The following is a 20011-nucleotide window of genomic DNA, read 5'->3' as shown; positions in this document are numbered from 1 at the left end:
CCACCAGACTAACTCAGTCTTTCTCCTCTCAGGGCACAGTTGGTAGTCGTCTCCCCACCAGACTAACTCAGTCTTTCTCCTCTCAGGACATGATTGGTAGTCTCCCCACCAGACTAACTCAGTCTTTCTCCTCTTTCAGGGCACGATTGTTCGTCTCCCCACCAGCGAGTCAACCCTGGTAACAGGTTACCTGTCCTGTGTTCAGAAACCAGAGTCTGTGGTCCACGCCATGAAGGTACGACAACTTCACGTTATCTCTCACAGCACATCAACTACAACAACAACAAATCTCCTCATGATAATTCTACAACAGCCATGCACAACAGGCAGAGCGCAGGCCAGATCAGGACCCAGAACGAGGTCAATACGGACCATGGGTCCCAAAATTTGTTTTTTTTAAATAATGGAATTCGGTCGGGATTCGACTCATAGTGTCATATGAACGCACATAAAACATGGAAAATGTGTAGAATTGCAGGAATTTTTTTTCTTTCCACCAATAAGAGGGCTGTGAACAGTTTGAACAGTTTAGGGTCACACGGGTTGCAAGGAGAGGGTTTGTTACTGCGCCGATAAATTACAATATCCATCCGGACCTTTGTCACCTAGGACATTTGTGTAACCGGACCGTCTCAAAAAATGAGTATCCCCCTGCTCTACAATCTCAATGTCACAGGTAAAACACCAACACCAGATCAGGCTGGAACAGCTCTGGCACGGCTGCTTTCAACAGTGAATCACATTTATTCACTAACTTGGTTTTATGATCATATATGCCTGATTGTACCAGGTGTTGGAGGTCCACGAGAACCTGGATAAGAAGCAGGTCCCAGAGGACTACGAGGAGGATCTGAGTGAGAAGGAAAAAGCCATCGTTAGAGAGATGTGTAACGTAAGTAGTTGTATAACCCTGAATGCTGATTATACCATGGGTATGAATTTTTATTTTATTTTTACTGCTCTAATTACATTGGTAACCAGTTTATAATAGCAATAAGGCACCTCAGGGACTTGTGGTATATTGCCAATATACTACGGCTAAGGGCTGTATCCAGGCACTCTGCGTTGCGTCGTGCGTAAGAACAGCCCTTGGCCGTGGTATGTTATCCATATACCACACCACCTCTGGCCTTATTGTTTAAGTACTGTACCAGTCAAAAGTTTGGACACACCTACTCATTCAAGGGTTTTTCTTAAATGTTTTACTATTTTCTACACTGTAGCATAATAGTGAAGACATCAAAACTATAACACATATGGAATCATGTGTAATTGCTCTTTAATTAAATTGCACACCTAGCAAGAGACAATTTGGCTTGCGGTGTTTCTGTAATGTCCAATGTAGGCCTACAGTATGTGATGGCAAAGTTTTTAAAACAAATTTCGTCTCGATTGACACCACTCATCATGATATCATTCTGCCTACTTTGCAGTCAACATTTAATGGGGAAGGTTTTCTTGGAAAAGCCTTTAGAAACAGAACACGATGACTGAATTGCACATTGCAAAGATTCAACCAAGATTTTTTGACCTTTTGCCATACCTGGTTTGCGTACCCATTTTTGCCTTCGTTAGCATTTACTGGTAGATATAAGTTGAAACGTCTACCTACCCTACCGGCTACCGATGTCGTTATTCTGCGAGCTGCGTCATGCGACAACCAGCTGAGAGCTGCATACTCTTGCTGCCTGATATTCCTCTTAAACTAGGCTATATTTCACCTGCTTTGTGTTTGTGTAGACTACTTTTTGGATCGATTTCTCTATTGTACTACATAATTGATACAGAGTATACCTCCACTACACTACTTTCATAAGCATCAAGTATACGCAATGCCCACTGCATACAGCCTCCACTACACCACTGGTTGCTCCTCTGTGTCTGTGTCCCATCGTAGAGCAGTGTTCTAGTTGGAATATTTTATAAGAAGCTCTCGCAGCCCAACTGTCAGAGCAATTCATCTCTCTTAGTAGGCAGGGAAAAGAGCAGAGCATCCCCTCCTCTCCTCTTCTCCGTTACTTCCCTCCATTATTAAGAAAATGCCTACTGATTAGAGAGAGAGAGACACAGAGAGACAGAGACACAGGGAGAGAGAGAGAGACAGAGAGAGAGAGACAGAGAGAGAGAGAGAGACACAGAGACACAGAGAGACAGCTAGGCTATCGGCCCCTACATAGGTATGTTGCCAACCTGATCTCATAGTTTCACTTCGGAATTTGCCGTATTATGGATGAAAGTAGATTTTCTTTTAAAGCATTAATTCCGCATGGTTACAGGGTTAATTCTGTGTGGTTACAGGGTTAATTCTGTGTGGTTACAGGGTTAATTCCACTTGGTAACATGCCTACTGATTAGGGTTAGGGTTAAAACAGTAACAACTCAAAGGGTTAAGTTTAGGTTTTCATTCCAGTTAGTGAAAGACCAAGTGAGGACAGTGATGCTTTTCCTGCACATAGTGTTTGGGGGCATCGACATCAAAATGATTGAATTTCAGCTTCTGTGTATAAAAAAAGGTTGCATAACATAACTTATGGTTGTTTTTCTTTTTACGTGTGTGCGTGCATACGTGTGTGTGAGCAGGTGGTGTGGAGAAAGCTGGGCGATGTGGCAGGATCTAAGCCGTCTATCAGACAGCATCTCTCTGGTAACCAGTTCAAAGGCCCCATGTAGTCCACAGCAACCAGAGAGGGAGAAAGAGAGAGAGACCTTCCTACATACTATCCATTCCTACTGCCTACACTACCCATAACACCATTCTCCCACTGACTATAGGTCCCATCACCCACCATTCTCCTGGGATATGTGACTGAACATTATGCGACCCAGGAAAACCACAGAATGGACCTCTCCATCGCCACTAGTCAACTCCCCATACACACACATTTCGTTTGAACTTCCAGTGTTGTTGATAACTGGTAGCTAGTTTCACTGATTTGCGACTTTCCTTGTATTACAGATTTTAGGTTTATAGTTAGACAGGCTTACACTTTACACAGTGCTGGAGACTATTACAGAACACTCTCATGTTGTTTTGTTTTATGCTAAAAAGAAACTCAGATGAGAGCTATAGGAGCTCTAGGATGTTAAAGTAGCGCTGTGATTATGTCAGATATGGTTACGTTTTGGGTTACAAGTGTCTCGTATGGACAAATCTAGGATCAGCTTCATCCACCTTCAATCCTGATCTTGAGCATTTAGAGGTAACGTACAGAACTGACTGTGGATCAGTGTCTAGGAGCAATGTCACCTCACTCCTTCATAGTACTTTCCAATATAAAATCCAGCTAGCTCCTCTGTTAGTTGTGCTTTGCCTTTATCTGGTTGATTAGCAAAATTAGCATTAGCTAACGCTAGCCTTAGCGTAATTAGCCTTAGCTAATGCTAGCTTTAGCAAAATTAGCATTAGCTCATGCTTGCCTTAGCAGAATTAGCATTAGCATCCAAAGTGTTAATATGTGATACCCATTGTGATATGATACATAGCACCCTATGCTCATAAGAGAAGTCTATTATTGATACAGTACTATTATAGAGATCACTTTTAAAACTAGTGTAAAATATGTAAACAAAAAAAAACATAGCACTGCATTGTTGTTGTTATCGTTTATTTTGAGCTTTTTGTTTTTTATTATTATTCTAGCGTGGCCATGTGTTAAAAACGGACTGTCTTGTGAGGTTTTATGTTTTACAAAAGCACACAACTGAACAGGGTTCTTTCTATGGTAACCACTCATCTTCTTACTGTAGTTCGTTGAAACAAATGATTACTTTATCTCCTCTGTAAACGTATCAAGGCCATTTTAAATCTAAACCGTCTCAGCCAAGAGTCTTTTTTTATTTTTACTAAAATGTACAAGGTTGAGTCTGCTCTAAGACAATCATGTTTCTCAGGTTGGGAAATAACGAGAGCTTTACGCCGACCCTGTGACTTCTGTGGATATAGTGGTGATTCTTTGTTGACGTTGGTCAGGCTGCATGTGGGTACTGTAGTTCTCTGTAACAGACTGATGACACCTGGTTACTACAGGGTTGGAGACTGCTGAACATATTTTATGCATTCATTTAATATGAAATAATATGTTTCATAAATCTCCATGACAGAATGTTTCAGAAATGTTCTCTGAAACTTGAAGGCTATTATGCTACTGTCATAAAGGGAAGATCAGACTAATTTGGCTATTTTTGGTCATCATTAACTTTTGCATTAATCAAACCACTGTACAACACAGTATTTTAATTGAAACCTAAGAAAGTTGTCAAATAAATGGAATGGTTTTCATTTCAATTTGCATAATATGAATACGTGTTTTTTAGCCATGGTGAATACAGCAGATGAGTTTCAGCAGTGGACTGTGCATGTTTTGTAGAAATGTATTTCTGTTGGAATGTGAGAAAGAGCAAGTCTTCCCTTAGATGTTTTTGGATACAGCAACGTTTTAACGAGTTATAATGATGTCAAATGAAATAATAAGTACTGTTATGATCAAACTGTTCAAGGCTATTTATTGCCAGGTGTTTCGCAAAAAAAAAAGGAGAGCTATCCAATAATAGGGCTGTCATGTGATTGGCCAGTTTAAGATTTTGACCTATCAGGAGATTTTGATTGGTATCCAGGTCTTTTGATTGGGCAATTGGTAATGATTGACAGCTCAAGCTCTCCTGGCTCTAGTATTAGTTTTTCCAAATTAGAACCTTGAGGCTTCCGACCGTCCATTCTTACGATTCATCCTCCTCGGGTTCTCTCTAATAGGCTCTATCTACTACAACAACAAAAAAGAAAATGAAAGTATGGATTTTCAAAAAGTGTCCTTTTTTTTCTAGGAACAACTGATTTGAAGCTATGATGACTTGTAATGTTTTTCAGTCTGGCATTTTGATTTGAGATGTGCCACATTTTTCTCTGCATGGAATTTTGAGTTGGAATCTGTGTTTTGAACTTTGTTGTATTTCTAATTCTGTATATATGTGCTAAACTAGAAGTCACGATGATCCTAGAACCTAGTCTGCATCTCAAAATAGCAATATATTCCCTAGTGCACTACTTTTGACCCCTGCCTTGTGCTGACCCTGGTCATATGTAGTGTGCTATATAGGGGAAAGGTTGTTATTTCGGACACAGACCTACAGTGTTTAATGCAAACTATTCCTATAGCAACTAGCATGAATGTAAACGTTTGTTTTTTTCTCTCCATGAATTTCGCTGAGATCAGACAAATATGTGTAGGTGATAGTTAACAAAAAAAAATTGTAATTGAACAAGGTCACTTTTAGATGATTTTTTTGATTAGAAAATAAACAATTACTTTCTTTGTAATTCGGTGTCTTCTCTGAATTCATGTGTGAGGAAATGCTGACTTGAGGTGAACTGATAAACACATACAGTACGATACGAACCCTTCCATACTGAAGTGACAGGAATTCAGAACTTGAGCAAACCTGCCCTCTGCTGGTTTATATAGTGAATGATCAATGTACTGTATTTTATTTCTGAGAAACTTAACATTTCCAAATTGGATCAACAGAATGGGACTGACAGTATTGGGGGAAAACCTTCAAAGTGGACACATATACAGCGGGTACAGGTTAAACCACAGGTCAGTGAATGTGTAGGTGTAGTTTGGGGGTCACAGAGAAAACAGTTAAGCTGATTGTTCCTAAGGTCAGGACGTGAGAAGCAGACGGTCTGAACTTCACCTGGGGTGTACTCATTACTCCAAAACTTTTTGCAACGGTTTCTATTGGACATATTCAGGTAGGTCCCTCCCCCGTTCCGTTTGGTTCCTTCCTAGTGAATACACCCGACCTGAAAACTCTTGTTCCAAACACACATCAACAACAACATAAAACACTCAACACTAGCCTCAGTTAGCAGGGTTGGTGAACGAGTCATGGCAGTAATAGTACCACTGGCTAGACTAATAACATCACACAAACACTCGTTTCAAAGTAAGAGAAATTTATTTTATTATCCCAAGGGCCTACGAGACATAAAAGTATGTGTGTGTGTATGTATGTGTATAGAAAGCACAAAATAGTTTGTTAAAGTAAAGCCTAATTAAGGCACTATTGATATAAGCATTCTAAAAAGATCCCATCGCTCAGATTTCACATAGTAAAGTTGATCATTATGTACAAACACACCCCTGGCTGTGTTCTATCAACCTGCTGTTCAGATACGGGTTACCAACGTCTTCCCAGTTCATGACTCCTACAAGTAACAGTTTAAGTGCTATTACTGTAATTAGACAGGGTACATCCAGTCCAATACATTTGACAGATTAACCAATAATCACACAGCTAAATTAAAATAATAAAATATGTTTGGTATTTTCTGCGATAAACCCAACTTTGTTTTCCACACACAAGGTAAAGTTATCACAATACTGATTAGTGAAAATGTTTGACTTTCACACAGACTAAAAACGTAAGCAAAAACAAGCAGCCTTTTTGTAGCATTAACCCATTAACCGGACCTTCAGTCTAAATATCACATGTATTTCCTTTCAATTCATCTCAAAATATGTTCAACCATTCAACCAAAACGAACCCTTTGGAATGTGGAACTGATAGAATCTCTACAGAATGGATGTTCAGATTCCAGGGGTCATAAAGCTTTACAGGTAGGGGATTCCACAACGCCTCTAAGACCATGTAGAATAACAGATCGCTCCTTTATTTGTTAGGATCTCCAGTGGACTCCAGAGTCGTACTCATTAGGACACAATGTACCAACCTGTTTTGCAACAGAAAGCGAAAAGGAGTATTTCTTAATGGACAAGTTCAGATAGTCCCTCAGTTTGGTTTTCTTCTGTTTGGTGCCTAATGAACACGACTCAGGACTGACAACAGGAACAGGACTGCTAAGCATCAGACATTCCTCTACTTTTCTCGCTTTCATTTTCCACATTTCTCTCTTTCTTCTACCTCTCCTCCTCTCATCTCATCCATCCCCCATGATTCATGGGCATGCCAGGTGGTGGCAGGGGCACCTGGGGCTGGCCTGGTGGCAGGGGGTACACCCCAGGAGGCATACCCATCCCTGGAGGGGGCATGCGTGGAGGTGGCGGGGGATACTCAGGGTAGCTGTGGTTGTAGCCTGGTGGAGGGTATGCTGGGGAGGGAGGGGGCAGGTTGGGGGGTGGGTAGGCCCGCTGGGTGGGGGCCAGGGGGTGGGCGTTAGGGTAAACGTGAGGGTGATAGGGCATGGGGGGACCGTAGTTGGGGGGCATGGGGGCGTAGGACGGTTCCCCGTTCTTCATTATAGACTGAAGGCTCTGGAACCCTTCCCCTGACATGTAGGAGCTAGAGGTGGACATTCCCATGATGTAACTAGAGGGAGGAGGAGGAGGGGGGCGGTGGGGCAGGGGAGGGGGCTGGTGGGGGGTGGGGCGTGAGAGGGGGGAGGGGGAACGGGTTCGGTCCCCACGGCTGGCTCTGCTTCAGGAGGGACCGGTGGTGCTCTACGATCTATGGAGAGAGACGGAAAGAGAGAGAGATCATGTCATTTCCAACTACACTAACAAACAATCCTAATCATAAGGTTTCAATTCCCGTTCAACAAGACCAAACGTTTGAGAACCTGGAAACGTTCGACACAACAACTACCCAGACAGGCATTCCTAGTATTCCCAGAGTTTAGACTATACACTCCCTGCGTAGTACTCGTTAAAAAGTCGCAACAGTAATCAGATTGGTCTGAGAGAGCAGGGCAGGAGAGGGGGTGGGTGGGTGGGACTGTTCTGACTGGGAAGTTAGTTATGTAAATCGGGATTCTAAGAAGGCCTAAAGATTGGAACGCCTGTCGTGCTTTCAAAGCTGCCCTTACAGAAAGCCCTGCACCCCCCCCCATCTCTAAAACGGTCTTTCAATAAACACACAACATAAATATGCCACTTCATCCATCATATGACAACTGACCAGCTATTCTCTCCGATAAGATGATCAGCAGCTACTGCTGTTATTGCATATGATGAGCAAACTACTGAGCAGAAAGACCTGTTCCATGTCATTTCAGCAAGCCATGACACCCAACATCATCTCAGGTACTTCTGAAATTGTTTCTGTTCTTAGAACAGGTAAGATACGCATTCCTAAAACTTTATTTTGCTGAAATGTCATTTTAATCTCTGAGAAATTAAGTTTATTGATTGCAACAATTTCAATTTATAGGATTCAGATAATTTTCAATAAATAAAGTACTCAAAATCTGATTTGGACCAAACTTCTTCCTACCAATGAGTAAGACATGTGGAATACATTTTGTTTGTCAAGACACCCACTGACTCCCCACACACCTAATGACAATTCCACCCCAACAACCAGTATACAGTATCAGTTCTCTATGTTTGTAGTATGTTGTATGAAGCTGCGGCTTGGAGTATTGCTTCACCATACTATGTAATGTATTCCCTGTGAATATGATGGCTGTTCAGAGAAATTAGTCATTGAAGTCGCTTGCATTATTTACCATAAAGTAGTGTGGAAGTACCAGGTTTTGACCACTAGATGTTGCTGTTCCTTCACCCAATGCTCTTTTATTCATTTTGCTGGTCTCTTGTGTTTATTAAATATATCACAACATTTCCTTCACAACTTTGGGTAGAAAACCAATAGATTTGGCTCATGATAAAAATGTATTGTGTGGTCACAGGAACAGCGGCATTTAGTGGTCAAAACCTGGTACTTCCACACTACTTAAGCGAGCGGCTTAAAATACTAATTTCACTGAACAAGGGCAAAAAACAATCACCAGATTCACAGGGAATACATTACATAGTATGGAGAAGCAATACTCCAAGCCGCAGCTTCATACTACTTGTCAAACATAGAAAACTGATACTGGTTGTTGGGGTGGGATTGGCATGGGGTGTGGAGAATGTTTTAGGGGATTTCTCGTGTCTCATTGGTAGGAAGAAGTTTGGTCCAAATCAGACATTGGGTAATATACAGTATTTATTGAATATGATCTGAATAATATAAATGGTCAAATTTGGTGCAAACAATTATCTTAATTTCTCAATGATCAAATTATAGTTCAACAAAATAATGTTTCAGGAATGCTAATTGTATCTGTTACTAACTACAAAAACGATTTCAGAACAATCTGAGAGGGTGGGTTTTGAAATCCTCTTTCTGGTGCTTTTTGAGGAGGAACGACCCAAGAGACACTCACCAGGAGGGGGTTGTGAAGTGGGCAGGGGGGGCATAGGGCTCTCCAACCGTGGAATCTTAGAACCCACTTGTTCTGGTGGTTTAGGTTCCTCTTTCAGAGAACTCTGAGAAGACAAAAAGAGAGATAGTCACTCACATACACTGCTGCTTCAAGCAGGCACACAATACAAGCACCAAATTTGACCTCGGAGCACTTTAGTTATGGTAAGCTACTACAGAACTATAGAGAAACTATGGGTGGTTGAATGATCACTTTTAGCCATAGATGCTACACACAAATTAATGAATGAATAAGTTAATAATTTAATGAATGAATGAATAAACTGTATTGATGCCCAGAGGCGAAAGTGGGTTTTCTTTATCACCAGCTGAGTTGAAACATCCAGGGACAATGCAGTCAGGCATAGAACACACACTCACATGTGTGCGTTTAAGTGGGCGCGGTGGGCTGCCCTGGGGTGAGTTCTTCTTGGGTGGAGGGGGCGGTGGAGCACCCCCTGGAGGCTGGCTCTGTGGAGGTTCTGGGCCTGGAGGAGGTGCAGGGACCGGGGAGTGGGGTGGACCTCTCTGCTTGGTCTCCTGCTCCAGACCTGGGGGGATGGGAGTCTTCCCCTGGGAGTACAGGTCCAGGATCTGGTGACAGATGTCTGGGAAGAGAGATTAGGAGAGGTGAGGTTAGGCAAGTGACAGACAGGGACAAAATGGGCCAAATCCTAACTTGATAAATATGCTACACACTGGACATGTTGCATAAATCATGTCAATAAGCGATTTGCTTAGTTATGGGAACAGATCTCAATTTAGGATTCAGCCCTATGAGACGGGGGGGAAAAAATCAATACACAAAGATCAATAACTTCTTCTCTCTCACAATGTTGGAAAGCAGGTCCAGAAAGGCAAATATACATCATTACATATTCCACTAGATCCTCTCAGAGACTTCCTGTCTATACCTTCTAGCAGCTCCACTGGGACGTCCTGGACAAACTGCTCCCACCATCTCCGTGAAGACTGCTTGGACGTCCACTCCTGGATGTCAAACTTACACAGCCGTCCAGCCAGGTACATGACTGCTACAGCTATGATCTCTGGTTCCCACTGCAGGGACAGCATGGTGCACAGACTGGAGAGAGAGGTAGGAACAGAGAGAGAGAGAGAGCAGTTTAGATGTGGAGGCAAATACAAAGTCGTACAATACTCCTCAATGAATATTGAAAGATGAGAGGAGAGAACCAACCACTGTAAGGTGAGGCAGGATATATGACAGGAAACAGGAGTATACATAGGAGACCTGTGACATTATTAACATACAAGCCTTTGGGTCAGACGTAACTATAGACACTGTAAGGAGTCTATTGTGTTATGTTTGGCCCACCTGTCGTTGACGAAGGTCCAGGCCATCTGCACCAGCTTCTGAACTTTGGTTTTGTCACCTAGAACGAAAAAAAGACTGTTGGAAATGAAGCGTTGGAAATGAAGAGTTGGAAATGAAGTGTTGGAAATGAACAGTTGGAAATGAAGCGTTGGAAATGAAGTGTTGGAAATGAAGAGTTGGAAATGAAGAGTTGGAAATGAAGTCAAACTAAGATGGAAACACCACCTTTCAGACCTTTGAGCTGCTTGGCGTATCGCAGGAGGAACATGTAAGGGTGTTCCACTTGCAGGTCAAACTTGATCGTCTGTAGCAGGATCCTCTCTAGCACCATAACCTCTTCCTGTTGATGGCGAAAATCCTATGATACATCCCAGGACCCAAACAAGAACGTCAAGTAAGGAAACATAAGGGCTTTTCACACTACTACAAAAATCAAGCTGTACCGGCTCGGCCTGGTTAAGCCTCCACCATAATCTTAAAGGTGCATATGGAGGAATGCAGATATGACGTAATTGTTTTGGCACCATCCAGAGAGTTTTTAAACTACGGCGCGTAACATGGCTCAATGTGCTAATAAATCAGCACAATCGTACTTTTTTCCAAGTTTACTGTGCTAATGCCGATACAACAGAAGACCAATGGAGAGCACTGTATAATACGACAAACGTCGCCAATTAGGCATATGTGTTAAGTACATGGGGGACACCATTTTTATGCATGTCCACTATGGTTGGAACTGTGCTGAAAAGGACAATGTGAAAAGAAAAGCCTATTATCGAGCTAGCACAGTTTGGTTTGGATCAGCACGTGTGACAAGGTTACCAGCAGGACTTCACTGTACATACAAACAGAGGAAGGAGAAGAGTGAATGAAGTAAGATATTTCTCACCTTTGGGTCGTCTCCGAACTGGGCAAACTGTACGTCGTTCAGTAAGCTGCGAGCCGTCTTGATGATGTCTTTACATTTCTTAGGAGTCTCTTCCACTTTCCCAGCCAGGAAGAGACAACACGCACCTGTCACCTGGAGACACGGTGCCTTCAGGAAGTATTCATACCCCCTTGACTTATTCCACATTTTGTTGTGTTACAGCCTGAATTCAAAATGGATTTTAAATGTTTTTTCCTCACCCATCTACACACAATACACCATAATGACAGAGTGAAAATATGATTTTAGAAATGTTTGCAAATGTATTGAAAATGAAATACCTAATTTACAGTATTCACATGTTAGAATCACCTTTCTGGGTAAGTCTCTAAGAGCTTTGCACACCTGGATTGTATAATTTATGCACTTTTTGAAATTATTATTCAAGCTTTGTCAAGTTGATCATTGCTAGACAACCATTTTCAGGTCTTGCCATAGATTTTCAAGACGATTTAAGTCAAAACTGTAACTCGGCCACTCAGGAACATTCACTTTCTTCTTGGTAAGCAAATCCAGTATATAATGGGCATTGTGTTTAAGGTTATTGCCCTGCAGAAAGGTGAATTAATTTCACAATGTCTGGTAAAAACCAGACTGAACCAGGTTTTCACCTCTGCTTAGCTCCATTCCATGTATTTTTTATCCTGAAAAACTCCCCAGTCGTTAACAATTAGAAGCATACCCATAACATGATACAGCCACCACCATACTTGAAAATATGGAGAGTGTTACTCAGTAATGTGTCGTATTGGATTTGCGCCAAACATAGCACTTTGTAATCAGGACAATGATGGAAAATATATTATTTCACAGCGGTTTTCACGGTACAATGATTCTCTACACTATACTAGCTTGTTTTGTCACAAACTGAAATTAGGGGAACTATTAGAGTTTTAGCAACCAGGAAATGGCGGAGCGATTTTTGCATTGTGCAACTTTAATTGCTTTGCCACACTTTTTGCAGTATTATTTTAGTGCCTTGTTTTGCAAACAGGATAACATTACATGTTTGGCAATATTTTTTTATTATATACAGGTTTCCTTCTTGTCACTCTGTCAATTAGGTTAGTATTGTGGAATAACTACAATGTTGTTGATCCATCCTCAGTTTTCTCCCATCACAGACAAACTCTGGAACTGTTTTAAAGTCACCATTGGCCTCGTGATGAAATCCCTGAGTGGTTTTCTTCTTCACGGCAACAGAGTTAGAAAGGACGCCTGTATCTTTGTCGTGACTGGGTGTTTTGGCCTTTCTAGGGAGATTTTCCTAGCCACCGTGCTTCTACACCTGCATTGCTTGCTGTTTGGAGTTTTAGGCTGGGTTTCTGTACAGCTCTTTGATATATCAGCTGATGTAAGAAGGGCTAAATAAATACATTTGATTTGATATTGATACACCATTCAAAGTGTAATTAATAACTTCACCATGCTCAAAGGGAAATTCAATGTCTGCAAGTTCTTTGCGAGCTTTGGAAAACCTCCCTGGTGTTTGTGGTTGAAATTCACTGCTCGACTGAGGGACCTTACAGATAATTGTATGTGTGGAGATAAACACTATTATTGCACACAGAGTGATTTCATGCAACGTATGTGACTTGTTAAGCACATTTTCACTCCTGAATTTATTTATGCCTGCCTTAACAAAGGGGTTGAATACTTATTGACTTGAGACGTAAACATTTTAAATGTTTAATGAATTAGTAAAAATGTCTTAAATCCTAACTCAACTTTGACATGATGGGGTATTGTGTGTAGGCCAGAGACCAAAACATCTCTATGTCATCCATTTGAAATTTCAGACTGTAAGACAACAACATGTGGATAAAAGTCAAGGGGTGTGAATACTTTCTGAAGGAACTGTACACAATACACAGGTCTCACACACCATTTAATCCCAGCACAGTACCTCTAGGTATGCACCACTGAGATTAAAAAGTTGACAACATGACAACATCAATCATTCTGATTTGTCAAGGCAAGTATAGCATTGCAAGTGGCTTTGGATAAGTGTGTCTGCTAAATGTAAATGATAATAGTACTAATGAACATTGCAGAAATCCCTTACGCATAAGGACACCAGTACTGTAAAGGCTATACTCACATATCTGGGGAACTGTTTGAAGGAGTGAAACATGTAGAAGCGGTGGAAGTAGATAATACCTGTCGCCAAGGTGTCATAATGTCTGATGACAGAGTTACGGGTAAATTCATCCAATCAGGAGTTTGACTTGAAACCGTTTTTATAGTTCTAAAATGTAAAAAAAAACGTTTTATTTTTTTTACCCTAATTAAATATACAGAGAGTACAAAACATTAAGGACACCTGCTCTTTCCATGACATAGCTTTCACCTGGTCAGTCTATGATCCCTTATTGATGTCACTTGTTAAATCCACTTCAATCAGTGTAGTTGAAGTGGAGGAAACAGGTTAAAGAAGGATTTTTAAGCCTTGAGACATGGATTGTGTATGTGTGCCATTCAGAGGGTTATTGGGCAAGACAAAATATTTAAGTGCCTTTGAACAGGGTGTGGTAATAAGTGCCAGGTGCACCGGGTTGTGTCAAGAAATGCAACGCTGCTGTTTTTTTCACGCTCAACAGTTTCCCGTATGTATCAAGAATGGTCCACCACCCAAAGGACATCCAGACAACTTGACATAACTGTGGGAAGCATTGGAGTCAACATGGGCCAGCATCCCTGTGGCCCAATGAATTGAGGTTGTTCTGAGAGCAAACGTGGGGATGCAACTAAATATTAGGAAGGTGTCCTTAATGTTTTATACACTCAGTACACATAAATATACATAATTGTAAATATTTATCACATTCCTTGTGTATGGTTATGTATTTTGATATATTGATATTGTGTTATATATTTTTTGTGATGTCACCAAGCACTGCCCCTAAATGAAATTACTTTCCAATATCTAGTGTGTAAAAGGATACAGTCCGAGTCTGGTCCCCACATCAAATATGAACCGGGCCCCCTCCCTGCGGTACCGGGCCTCTGTGGCTGGGTCCAGGCCCTCGGACTGGGACGGGGTGTGGGCCAGGTCCTTCTTGTCCCAGTACCAGCATGGCTTGATATGGTCCAGGAAGGCTTGACCACTAGAGGGGTGGTTGTTTTCCTTCATCTGGAGAAGCGAGGAGGGTGATGGAGCCGCTGAACTAGAAGACTGGCAACCGAGGAGGAAGGGATCATTCACAGCATGAATGAATGGTGTTTTGTCATCTTGGATGAAGAAATAGGGTAACGTTAGCTAGTAAGCTAGCTAGCTAGAGTTATAAAAACTAAATATATCACAAACATATAGTGTTGTAAGCTAGCTAGAAGGATGTTTACCTTTATCATTCTAGCTAGCTTACTAGCTTTCAGGCCGAAGTTGCTAACGTTAGCTAGCTAAGTTAACTTGCTAAACTAACTTGAGCACTCCCTCGAGAGGCTAACGCTAGTTAATGACATTTCAACTAATTCAAAACACACGCATGTCTAACGTACGTGGTCTAAAATCTGAAAATAAGCACAATTACCTTTATCATGTAGACTGAATAATGAGTAACACTATCAACAATCGATGAACTCGTTTTATATTTATATTGAATTAGTCATCGTAACATGGACGCCGCCATTTTGTTGTACGTCAGAAGCCGGTGCGGGGGTTGTATGCGTGCGCAGTCGCGTTTTGGACAAAATGACCCACTAGAGGGCGACAGAGAACTACTAATGTAGATGACTCTACCAAAGATAGAGCAACGACACAGATATATCCAAATCATGTTCCAAATCATTAGAAAACAAAAAAGAGAATTACTTGGCACATTGGAAGGAATTAACATAAAAAAAACTGAGCAAACTAGGATGCTCTTTGGCCCTAAACAGAGAGTACACAGTGGCAGAATACCTGATCACTGTGACTGACCCAAACTTAAGGAAAGCTTTGACTATGTACAGACTCAGTGAGCATAGCCTTGCTTTTGAGAAAGGCCGCGGTAGGCAGACCTGGCTCTCAAGAGAAGACAGGCTATGTGCACACTGCCCACAAAATGAGTTGGAAACTGAACTGCACTTCCTAACCTCCTGCCAAATGTATGACAATATTAGGGACAAATATTGCCCTCAGATTACACAGACCCACAAAGAATTCAAAAACAAACCCAATTTGGATAAACTCCCATATCTATTGGGTGAAATGTTCCGGTGTTCCGGTTCTTGAAGCACGGTCTTTGCTTCGGTACTGCAGTTTAACTGACGCCTGGCCCAGAAAGACATGAAGGCAACACAAAGCATCCATTGAATTAGTCAAATAATTGTCGCTGAGGCCGATTTTTTTCCGTTACTCACACCCGAAAATATTAAAATGGTATATTCATCCGGTACACTGTCCTTCTCTCAGCACATATCAAAGCTGCAGGCTAAAGTTAAATCTAGACTCGCTCCTCTGTCACCCCAGCTGTCAAACTAACCCTGATTCAGATGACCATCCTACCCGTGCTAGATAGCTAGATACGTGCTAGATACGTAATTTATAGATCTGCAGGTGTGTGCCTTCGAGCGGCTAGATGTTCTTTACCATTCGGCCATCAGATTTGCCACCAATGCTCCCTATAGGACACATCACTGCACTCTATACTCCTCTGTAAACTGGTTATCACTGTATACCCGTCGCAAGACCCACTGGTTGATGCTTATTTATAAAACCCTCTTAGGCCTCACGCCCCCCTATCTGAGATACCAACTGCAGCCCTCATCCTCCACTTACAACACCCGTTCTGACAGTTACATTCCGTTAAATTTCACCAAAGCACACACATCCCTGGGTCGCTCCTCTTTTCAGTTCGTTGCAGCTAGCGACTAGAACAAGCTGCAACAAACTGTTTTATTCAAAGACTCAATCATGGACACTCATGGACAGTTGTGGCTGCTTTGCGTGATGTATTGTTGTCTCTACCTTCTTGCCCTTTGTGCTGTTGTCTGTGCCCAACAATGTTGGTACCATGTTTTGTGCTGATACCATGTTGTGTTGCTACCATGCTGTGTTGTCATGTGTTTCTGCCTTGCTATGTTGTTGTCTTAGGTCTCTATGTATTTTTGTGGTGTCTCTCTTGTCGTGATGTGTGTTTTATCCTATACATATATATATGTATCTCCCGTTCCCGCAGGAGGCCGTCATTGTAATTAATCATTTGTTCTTAACTGACTTGCCTAGTTAAATAAGTTAAATAAACATAAATAAAATCCTATGTCTGCCGTGTTTTTTGATGAATTGATGACGTCGTCGCTGCTCCCTGTGTGCACTGATACAGCGTTCAAAACAACTGGGGACTGGGAACTCGGAAATCTCTGACTTCCGAATTCAATGCGTTCAAGACAACTGGGAACTTAGAAAAAAACGAGCTCTGACTGAGTAAATTTGTTTTGAAAGGTCATCCAACTCGGAAATCCAAGTCTGGCCTCTTTCTATAGCTCCGACTTTCCGACCTGAAGAACACTGACGTCATGATTTGACCTAGTTTTTTTTCCGAGTTCCCAGTTGTCTTGAAAGCATAATGAGTGCTAGTGCGCATGTGATGTTGGTCCGTATAACCGGATGCAACCCGGATATAGACGGTCCATGAATCGGTGTATAAAACCTTAGTAGATTACCTTGAAAACAACAGGTCGGACATTTTGGACGCGGTGTCCAATTTTTTTTAGCCTCAGTAAGATGAAGATGAGTTCAATGGTCAGTCCGAGTTCATGAATGGATGGATAAATGAACGAATCAATCAGTGGCGATGTGTCATTCAGTGCAAGTGGGCCACAGCCCCGCCACTGTCCAGAAGATGACGCTGTTTTGCATGTAATGCTGGTATACATTCGTGTCTCAATATTATATGATAGCAGCTAGCAAACAATGTAAATAAAGTAATTGCTTGAGTTAATAAGCAGCATACTCGACTCCTCTCTGTCATATTATAGTTTTGGTACATTTTATTTGAGTAAGGTAGTTCCAGAATGCAGCAGTTCTGTGGTGGAAAGGCAGCCAGAGTAAGCACAGAACGTAGGCATCGTAGATCTTTGGTTGCAAGTGATTGGCTCAGGGTGATGTCACTCACAGCACCTACTAGGAGAGCACACTGAGGACCAGGGAGCTTCTGCCCACTTGGGTGCTGCCATAGAGTTACATTGGCCATCCAAAGAGGCTCAAAGTCATTGGCCACAAATAAGTCAGCGTCTTTTCTCCGGTAACTGTGATGCGTGTCAATGTAACCGATGTGAAATGGCTAGCTAGGCAGCGGTGGTGCGCGCTAGCAGCCTTTCAGTCGGTGACGTCACTTGCTCTGAGACTTGAAGTAGTGGTTCCCCTTGCTCTGCAAGGGCAGTGGCTTTTGTGGAGCGATGGGTAACGATGCTTCGTGGGTGTCAGTTGTTGATGTGTGCAGAAGGTCCCTGGTTCGCGCCCGGGTCGGGGCGAGGGGACTGACTAAAGTTAAACTGTTACATCAACTTCATTGTTTACCACGGCTAGCTGAAAAGTTACTATGCTGATTATCTCCTAGCAAATCATTTTCAACCTTAGCATTATGAAGGAAATGTAGAGATAAAATATCTCGGTGCTCATCAGCGACTAAACATTGAATGTGGGCCACAGCCCACAGCCATTAAAATAAAGCAAGCTGGGAAAAAAAGTTTAAACTGTGGTTGGTGGTGAATAGAAGCAGTGGCTAACATCAGTTTTGAGGAAGCTATACGACGTGGCTTGTTGTTAATGTTTGATGTCAGACTGTTATACCCCATGGAACTGGAACTATACAGTAGATGAAGCGAGGGAGTAACTTTATAAACCTTGTTGCTTTATTCGTAACCGGAGCATGTTGGTAACAGGCAGGCAGGCCCATTCAGAATGGTGTTTTGGCTGCGTCCCAATACTGTAACAATTAAGCAATATTGTAGACCCATGCAGAATTTTACTATGGGAAGTAAACTGATCGTAAATTAATGTTATAACGTTTGTGTGTGTAGTGGTTATGACACATATGAGCTTTTTTGAATGAGTTTACCACATTGATATTTTCATGTTTAAGGATCGGACCCTTTTTTAAAAATGTATTGCCTAAAATGACATACCCAAATCTAACTGCCTGTAGCTCAGGACCTGAAGCAAGGATATGCATATTCTTGATACCATTTTGAAAGAAAACACTTTGAAGTTTGTGGTAATGTGAAATTAATGTAGGAGAATATAACTTTAGATCTGGTAAAAGTTAATACAAAGAAAAAAACATTATTTTTTTTTGTACCATTATCTTCGAAATGCAAGTGAAAGGCCATAATGCATTATTCCAGCCCAAGTGCAATTTAGATTTTGGCCACTAGATGGCAGCAGTGTATGTGCAACGTTTTAGACTGATCCAATTAACCATTGCATATCTGTTCAAAATGTTGTATTAATACATTTTCAAGTTCATAATTGTGCACACTCCTCAAACAATAGTATGGTATTCATTGACTGTAATAGCTACTGTAAATTGGACAGTGCAGTTAGATTAACAACAATGTAAGCTTTCTGCCCATATCAGATATGTCTATGTCCTGGGAAATGTTTTGTGGGGGGTTAAAATAGAGGTTAAAATCGCCACTGGAGTCAATGCAATAATTTACTACTGGACAAATTGATAAACATATATGGTTTGTTTTGGATTGTCTAGTTGCTTCTTTTACTGAAGACATTACAGATATCACATTATTCATTGAGGGACAAACTCGGGCTACTGCACAATCAAGTTGATAGATTTGACTAATACATCAGTCCATATTGGGCAATGTGTTTGCAATTTCAGAGTTGACTAGAATGGTGAAACAAACTCTTTCCCCATCACTCAAGTTTCAGTCAAACAAAATCATCTGATTTGTATTTGGTTGAAGGAAGGAGATAAATTGCCCCTGTCACAACTAATGTGTGTCGGTTGTGTCCAAGAACATGAGGCAATCGGCTCCCAATAGCCTCGCTCATCTCTTCCCATTATCTCTATGTGAATCTATCACCCAACTCCCAGAGAACAGACAGCTTTGAAACATTTACTTAATCCCAATTAAAATCTGGAATCTGCATGCATTATTAACCCCTTCTCAGACAAAAGCCTATTAACTGTGGGAAGAGTTGTCACATTGTGTGCCATGGGCCACTGTTGCAAGTCTTGTCTGGTAGTTTGTTGCCCATAGCAAGAGATCTTAATCTGTCACTCAGGCCGGGAGACACACACACACACACACACACACACACACACCTGTCTCTTATACACATCTAGATGTGTATAAGAGACAGCACACACACACACACACACACACACACACACACACACACACACACACACACACACACACACACACACACACACACACACACACACACACACACACAGTAAATAATCTCATGAATAATATACTCCTTTCATCTGTATTAATATTAAACACTGCATAATGAGGCACTATAAGCAAATCCCAGAGCAATATTCCTATTAACCGTGATGTGTCCCTACAGTGAACCTCTCTTTGTT

General features: G+C 41.6%; 2 protein-coding genes across 3 annotated transcripts in view; one reads left to right on the top strand and one right to left on the bottom strand.

The window, feature by feature from the left end:
* LOC111954575 (coiled-coil domain-containing protein 85C-A-like) overlaps positions 1 to 5314 on the top strand; it is a 129843-nt gene extending 124529 nt beyond the window's left edge. For both annotated transcript variants that reach the window (XM_070435958.1, XM_023974421.2), the window contains exons 4-6: positions 140 to 235; positions 791 to 892; positions 2581 to 5314. In XM_070435958.1, the coding sequence (XP_070292059.1) occupies positions 140 to 235; positions 791 to 892; positions 2581 to 2670 (288 nt within the window). In that variant the 3' untranslated portion in view covers positions 2671 to 5314. The remainder of the gene's footprint in view (positions 1 to 139; positions 236 to 790; positions 893 to 2580) is intronic.
* Positions 5315 to 6284: 970 nt separating this feature from the next.
* Positions 6285 to 15128, bottom strand: LOC111954447 (cyclin-K-like). The gene is given in 11 exon segments (XM_070435755.1): positions 6285 to 7381; positions 7384 to 7467; positions 9173 to 9275; positions 9592 to 9818; positions 10125 to 10294; positions 10547 to 10604; positions 10781 to 10904; positions 11436 to 11567; positions 13576 to 13657; positions 14420 to 14649; positions 15005 to 15128. Coding segments are annotated over 11 exon segments (1665 nt in total). The 5' UTR covers positions 15014 to 15128; the 3' UTR covers positions 6285 to 6935.
* Between the last annotated feature and the right edge of the window lie 4883 nt (positions 15129 to 20011).

Source organism: Salvelinus sp. IW2-2015, linkage group LG28, assembly GCF_002910315.2.
Source record: "Salvelinus sp. IW2-2015 linkage group LG28, ASM291031v2, whole genome shotgun sequence".
In the NCBI taxonomy this organism is placed as follows: Eukaryota; Metazoa; Chordata; class Actinopteri; order Salmoniformes; family Salmonidae; genus Salvelinus; species Salvelinus sp. IW2-2015.
Note: the sequence above shows the minus strand (reverse complement) of the source record. Positions and strands in the feature narration are given on the sequence as shown.